This window comes from Entelurus aequoreus, linkage group LG08 (assembly GCF_033978785.1).
Source record: "Entelurus aequoreus isolate RoL-2023_Sb linkage group LG08, RoL_Eaeq_v1.1, whole genome shotgun sequence".
In the NCBI taxonomy this organism is placed as follows: Eukaryota; Metazoa; Chordata; class Actinopteri; order Syngnathiformes; family Syngnathidae; genus Entelurus; species Entelurus aequoreus.
Window position 1 is genome coordinate 68,428,185 of NC_084738.1, and position 8,499 is coordinate 68,436,683.

The 8,499-nt window shown below is 34.7% G+C and overlaps 1 protein-coding gene across 1 annotated transcript in view; it reads left to right on the forward strand.

Annotated features, from left to right (window-relative positions):
* ptgdsa (prostaglandin D2 synthase a) overlaps positions 1-8,499 on the forward strand; it is a 27,147-nt gene continuing 18,648 nt past the window's right edge. Inside the window, exon 1 of the mRNA XM_062055140.1 lies at positions 1-131. Within this exon, the coding sequence (XP_061911124.1) occupies positions 33-131 (99 nt within the window). The 5' untranslated portion in view covers positions 1-32. The remainder of the gene's footprint in view (positions 132-8,499) is intronic.

The following is an 8,499-nucleotide window of genomic DNA, read 5'->3' on the forward strand; positions in this document are numbered from 1 at the left end:
CGGTCCTTGAACTCACCGTATAGTTTGTTTGCATGTATAACTTTCTCCGACGTTCTAGGACGTGTTTTATGCCACTTTTTCTGTCTCATTTTGTCCACCACACTTTTAACGTTGTTCATGAGTGCACAAAGGTGAGTTTTTTTGATGTTATTGACTTGTGTGGAGTGCTAATCAGACATATTTGGTCACTGCATGACTGCAAGCTAATCGATGCTAACATGCTATTTGTGCTAGCTGTATGTACATATTGCATCATTATACCTCATTTGTAGCTATATTTGAGCTCATTTAGTTTCCTTTAAGTCCTCTTAATTACATTTATATCTCATGACACATGTAATATGGCTTTTAATTTTTTGCGGCTCCAGACAGATTTGTTTTTGTATTTTTGGTCCAATATGGCTCTTTCAACATTTTGGGTTGCTGACCCCTGACCTAACCCAAGGTTCATAAAGCTTATATATTTAATCAAAGTTACGTACGTGACACGCACGTACGGGTAAGCAATCAAATGTTTGGAAGCGCGGGGGTGGGACCTGATATCCAGCTGGGAATGACTACAACAGTAAATAAACACAAGACATATATATACTCTATTAGCCACAACACAACCAGGCTTATATTTAATATGCCACAAATTAATCCTAATGCTAGCTCCTAGCTACTAGCTCGAGCTAGTTATAGCAAGCGATCAAATGTTTGGAAGCGCAGCTGCGTACTCACGGTATCGCAACTGTGTATCCAAGTCAAAAGTCCTCCTGGTAAGAGTCTCTGTTGTCCGAGTTCTTCCATCTTGACTGCATCTTTCGGGAATGTAAACAAAGAAGCGCCGGCTGTGTACGTGTTGCTGCTGACTTCCCTCGCAAAATAGACGCTTCGCACCGACAACTTTCTTCTTTGCTTGCTCAGCTTCCTTCTCCATAATGCAATGAACATAATTGCAACAGATTCACCAACACAGATGTCCAGAATACTGTGGAATAATGACATGAAAACAGAGCTATTTCGTATTGGCTTCAATGTTGTCCGAATACTTCTGTTTCAATGATTGACGTGATGATAGTTTATATATCAATGATGAAATCTTAACATTGCAACACATGCCAATACGGCCGGGTTAACTTATAAAGTGACATTTTAAATTTCCCGCTAAACTTCCGGTTCGAAACGCCTCTGAGGATGACGTATGCGCGTGACGTAGCCCGGGGAACACGGGTATGCCTTCCACATTGAAGCCAATACGAAATAGCTGTTTTCATCTCATTCTGGGTGTATTCTGGACATCTGTGTTGGTGAATCTGTTGCAATTGTGTTCATTGCATTATGGAGAAAGAAGCTGAGCAAGCAAAGAAGAAAGTTGTCGGTGCGAAGCGTCTATTTTGCGAGGGAAGTCAGCAGCAACACGTACACAGCCGGCGCTTCTTTGTTTACATTCCCGAAAGACGCAGTCAAGATGGAAGAACTCGGATAACAGAGACTCTAACGAGGAGGACTTTTGACTTCGATACACAGACGCCTGTAGAGAACTGGGACAACACAGACTCTTACCAGGATTACTTTGACTTTGGACACCCCTGAACTAAAGTATGAAAAGTATCGATATTTTTGGATTTTAGAATGGATATTAGAGCACAAGTGTGGTATCAGCAGTATACATGTTTCAGTATCACACAAGAAGGCTGATAAATGTCAAATGTAAAATAATAATAAAGTCAATCTTTGAGTTTGTGGACGATTCCTAAAACTTTAAATGTACTTTTTGCTGGGATTTGAAGGTCGATACTGAAATAGTGATACCAGATCCTGATGCTCTAGTATTCATTACGATACTTTAGTTCAGGGGTGTCCAAACTTTTTCCACCATGGTCCGCATACGGAAAAGTCTAAAAATGCGGTGGCCATTTTGATATGTTTGTAATAAAATATAAAAAGAGTAAAAAGAGATATTGTATCAGCTTTGTGTTATAGATGACTAAGTATATCATTGTTCATTCTTTGTGTTATAGATGACTAAGTATATTATTGTTCATTCTTTGTGTTATAGATGACTAAGTATATTATTGTTCATTCTTTGTGTTATAGATGACTAAGTATATTATTGTTTATTCTTTGTGTTATAGATGACTAAGTATATTATTGTTTATTTTTTGTGTTATAAATGACTAAGTATATTATTGTTTATTTTTTGTGTTATAGATGACTAAGTATATTATTGTTTATTTTTTGTGTTATAGATGACTAAGTATATTATTGTTTATTTTTTGTGTTATAGATGACTAAGTATATTATTGTTTATTTTTTGTGTTATAGATGACTAAGTATATTATTGTTTATTTTTTGTGTTATAGATGACTAAGTATATTATTGTTTATTTTTTGTGTTATAGATGACTAAGTATATTATTGTTTATTTTTTGTGTTATAGATGACTAAGTATATTATTGTTTATTTTTTGTGTTATAGATGACTAAGTATATTATTGTTTATTTTTTGTGTTATAGATGACTAAGTATATTATTGTTTATTTTTTGTGTTATAGATGACTAAGTATATTATTGTTTATTTTTTGTGTTATAGATGACTAAGTATATTATTGTTTATTTTTTGTGTTATAGATGACTAAGTATATTATTGTTTATTTTTTGTGTTATAGATGACTAAGTATATTATTGTTTATTTTTTGTGTTATAGATGACTAAGTATATTATTGTTTATTTTTTGTGTTATAGATGACTAAGTATATTATTGTTTATTTTTTGTGTTATAGATGACTAAGTATATTATTGTTTATTTTTTGTGTTATAGATGACTAAGTATATTATTGTTTATCTTTTGTGTTATAGATGACTAAGTATATTATTGTTTATTTTTTGTGTTATAGATGACTAAGTATATTATTGTTTATTTTTTGTGTTATGGATGACTAAGTATATTATTGTTTATTTTTTGTGTTATAGATGACTATGTATATTATTGTTCATTCTTTGTGTTATAGATGACTAAGTATATTATTGTTCATTCTTTGTGTTATAGATGACTAAGTATATTATTGTTTATTTTTTGTGTTATAGATGACTAAGTATATTATTGTTTATTTTTTGTGTTATAGATGACTAAGTATATTATTGTTCATTCTTTGTGTTATAGATGACTAAGTATATTATTGTTTATTTTTTTGTGTTATAGATGACTAAGTATATTATTGTTCATTCTTTGTGTTATAGATGACTAAGTATATTATTGTTTATTTTTTGTGTTATAGATGACTAAGTATATTATTGTTCATTCTTTGTGTTATAGATGACTGAGTATATTATTGTTCATTCTTTGTGTTATAGACGACTAAGTATATTATTGTTTATTTTTTGTGTTATAGATGACTAAGTATATTATTGTTTATTTTTTGTGTTATAGATGACTAAGTATATTATTGTTTATTTTTTGTGTTATAGATGACTAAGTATATTATTGTTTATTTTTTGTGTTATAGATGACTAAGTATATTATTGTTTATTTTTTGTGTTATAGATGACTAAGTATATTATTGTTTATTTTTTGTGTTATAGATGACTAAGTATATTATTGTTTATTTTTTGTGTTATAGATGACTAAGTATATTATTGTTTATTTTTTGTGTTATAGATGACTAAGTATATTATTGTTTTTTTTTTGTGTTATAGATGACTAAGTATATTATTGTTTATTTTTTGTGTTATAGATGACTAAGTATATTATTGTTTATTTTTTGTGTTATGGATGACTAAGTATATTATTGTTTATTTTTTGTGTTATAGATGACTATGTATATTATTGTTCATTCTTTGTGTTATAGATGACTAAGTATATTATTGTTCATTCTTTGTGTTATAGATGACTAAGTATATTATTGTTTATTTTTTGTGTTATAGATGACTAAGTATATTATTGTTTATTTTTTGTGTTATAGATGACTAAGTATATTATTGTTCATTCTTTGTGTTATAGATGACTAAGTATATTATTGTTTATTTTTTGTGTTATAGATGACTAAGTATATTATTGTTCATTCTTTGTGTTATAGATGACTAAGTATATTATTGTTCATTCTTTGTGTTATAGATGACTAAGTATATTATTGTTTATTTTTTGTGTTATAGAGGCCTAAGTATATTATTGTTCATTCTTTGTGTTATAGATGACTAAGTATATTATTGTTCATTCTTTGTGTTATAGATGACTAAGTATATTATTGTTCATTATTAGTCAGAACATCTCAGCTTTTTCCCGTTACCAACTAAACTTTGTTTATATTTTAAATCTTTTTTATTTTCAGACCTTCTGGTATTTTAGATCAGGGGTGTCTGAACTGTTTTATTTTTTATTTTAATGCTAAAAAAAAAAGATATATTTAAAGACAAAACGTGTTATAGGTGACTAAGTATATCATTATTATCATTGTTTTTTTTATCATTACATTACCATTTTTGCTCTTGTTCATACATTTTTACTGTTGCTTTTTCTCATGTAAGAATAGAATAAAATAATTCTAATAATAGAGTCACATACATTGGTACGTGACACATGCTAACTGCAGGATGCTAACTTTTTAATCACATTTTGTAAGCGTTTATCGCAGTCATATATTTTGTTACTTGACATATGCTAACTGTTAACATGCTGACATTAGCATTGTAACTATTTTAGCCAATTATTCCACCGTACACCTCAGAGTCTCAACGTGCTACGTTGCATATGCTAACTGTTAGCATTCTAGCATGCCAACTTTACTAGCTAATATTTCCACCGTACACCTCAGAGTCTCATAACGTGCTACGTTGCATATGCTAACTGTTAGCATTCTAGCATGCCAACTTTACTAGCTAATATTTCCACCGTACACCTCAGTCGCATAACTTGCTACATGACACATGCCAACTGTTAGCATGCCAACTTTATTAGCCAATGTTTCCACCGTACACCTCAGAGTCTCATAACTTGCTACATGATACATGCCAACTGTTAGCATGCTAACTTTATTAGCCAATGTTTCCACCGTACACCTCAGAGTCTCATAACTTGCTACATGATACATGCCAACTGTTAGCATGCTAACTTTATTAGCCAATTTTTCCACCGTACACCTCAGGGTCTCATAACTTGCTACATGACACATGCCAACTGTTAGCATGCCAACTTTATTAGCCAATGTTTCCACCGTACACTTCAGAGTCTAATAACTTGCTACATGACACATGCCAACTGTTAGCATGCCAATGTTTCCACCGTACACCTCAGTCGCATACCTTGCTACATGACACATGCCAACTGTTAGCATGCCAACTTTATTAGCCAATGTTTCCACCGTACACCTCAGAGTCTCATAACTTGCTACATGATACATGCCAACTGTTAGCATGCTAACTTTATTAGCCAATGTTTCCACCGTACACCTTAGAGTCTAATAACTTGCTACATGACACATGCCAACTGTTAGCATGCCAACTGTTAGCATGCCAACTTTATTAGCCTATGTTTCCACCGTACACCTCAGAGTCTAATAACTTGCTACATGACACATGCCAACTGTTAGCATGCCAACTTTACTAGCTAATATTTCCACCGTACACTTCAGAGTCTCATAACTTGCTACATGACACATGCCAACTGTTAGCATGCTAACTTTATTAGCTAATATTTCCACCGTACACCTCAGAGTCTCATAACTTGCTACATGATACATGCCAACTGTTAGCATGCTAACTTTATTAGCCAATGTTTCCACCGTACACCTCAGAGTCTCATAACTTGCTACATGATACATGCCAACTGTTAGCATGCCAACTTTATTAGCTAATATTTCCACCGTACACCTCAGAGTCTCATAACTTGCTACATGATACATGCCAACTGTTAGCATGCTAACTTTATTAGCCAATGTTTCCACCGTACACCTTAGAGTCTAATAACTTGCTACATGACACATGCCAACTGTTAGCATGCCAACTGTTAGCATGCCAACTTTATTAGCCTATGTTTCCACCGTACACCTCAGAGTCTAATAACTTGCTACATGACACATGCCAACTGTTAGCATGCCAACTTTACTAGCTAATATTTCCACCGTACACTTCAGAGTCTCATAACTTGCTACATGACACATGCCAACTGTTAGCATGCTAACTTTATTAGCTAATATTTCCACCGTACACCTCAGAGTCTCATAACTTGCTACATGATACATCCCAACTGTTAGCATGCCAACTTTATTAGACTATGTTTCCACCGTACACCTCAGAGTCTCATAACTTGCTACATGATACATCCCAACTGTTAGCATGCCAACTTTATTAGCTAATATTTCCACCGTACACCTCAGTCGCATAACTTGCTACATGACACATGCCAACTGTTAGCATGCTAACTTTATTAGCCAATGTTTCCACCGTACACCTCAGAGTCTCATAACTTGCTACATGATACATGCCAACTGTTAGCATGCTAACTTTATTAGCCAATGTTTCCACCGTACACCTCAGAGTCTCATAACTTGCTACATGATACATCCCAACTGTTAGCATGCCAACTTTATTAGCTAATATTTCCACCGTACACCTCAGTCGCATAACTTGCTACATGACACATGCCAACTGTTAGCATGCTAACTTTATTAGCCAATGTTTCCACCGTACACCTCAGAGTCTCATAACTTGCTACATGACACATGCCAACTGTTAGCATGCCAACTTTATTAGCTAATATTTCCACCGTACACCTCAGTCGCATAACTTGCTACATGACACATGCCAACTGTTAGCATGCTAACTTTTTTAGCCAATGTTTCCACCGTACACCTTAGTCTAATAACTTGCTACATGACACATGCCAACTGTTAGCATGCCAACTTTATTAGCCAATGTTTCCACCGTACACCTCAGAGTCTAATAACTTGCTACATGACACATGCCAACTGTTAGCATGCCAACTTTATTAGCTAATATTTCCACCGTACACCTCAGTCGCATAACTTGCTACATGACACATGCCAACTGTTAGCATGCCAACTTTATTAGCTAATATTTCCACCGTACACCTCAGAGTCGCATAACTTGCTACATGACACATGCCAACTGTTAGCATGCTAACTTTATTAGCCAATGTTTCCACCGTACACCTCAGAGTCTCATAACTTGCTACATGACACATGCCAACTGTTAGCATGCTAACTTTATTAGCCAATGTTTCCACCGTACACTTCAGAGTCTCATAACTTGCTACATGACACATGCCAACCGTTAGCATGCTAACTTTATTAGCTAATATTTCCACCGTACACCTCAGAGTCTCATAACTTGCTACATGACACATGCCAACTGTTAGCATGCTAACTTTATTAGTCAATGTTTCCACCGTACACTTCAGAGTCTCATAACTTGCTACACGATACATGCCAACTGTTAGCATGCCAACTTTATTAGCTAATATTTCCACCGTACACCTCAGAGTCTCATAACGTGCTACGTTGCATATGCTAACTGTTAGCATTCTAGCATGCCAACTTTACTAGCTAATATTTCCACCGTACACTTCAGAGTCGCATAACTTGCTACATGACACATGCCAACTGTTAGCATGCTAACTTTATTAGCCAATGTTTCCACCGTACACCTCAGAGTCTCATAACTTGCTACATGACACATGCCAACTGTTGGCATGCTAACTTTATTAGCCTATGTTTCCACCGTACATCTCAGAGTCTCATAACTTGCTACATGACACATGCCAACTGTTAGCATGCTAACTTTATTAGCCAATGTTTCCACCGTACACCTCACAGTCTCATAACTTGCTACATGACACATGCCAACTGTTAGCATGCCAACTTTATTAGCTAATATTTCCACCGTACACCTCAGTCGCATAACTTGCTACATGACACATGCCAACTGTTAGCATGCCAACTTTATTAGCTAATATTTCCACCGTACACCTCAGTCGCATAACTTGCTACATGATACATCCCAACTGTTAGCATGCCAACTTTATTAGCTAATATTTCCACCGTACACCTCAGTCGCATAACTTGCTACATGACACATGCCAACTGTTAGCATGCCAACTTTATTAGCTAATATTTCCACCGTACACCTCAGAGTCGCATAACTTGCTACATGACACATGCCAACTGTTAGCATGCTAACTTTATTAGCTAATATTTCCACCGTACACCTCAGAGTCTCATAACTTGCTACATGACACATGCCAACTGTTAGCATGCCAACTTTATTAGCTAATATTTCCACCGTACACCTCAGTCGCATAACTTGCTACATGACACATGCCAACTGTTAGCATGCTAACTTTATTAGCCAATGTTTCCACCGTACACCTTAGAGTCTAATAACTTGCTACATGACACATGCCAACTGTTAGCATGCCAACTTTATTAGCTAATATTTCCACCGTACACCTCAGTCGCATAACTTGCTACATGACACATGCCAACTGTTAGCATGCCAACTTT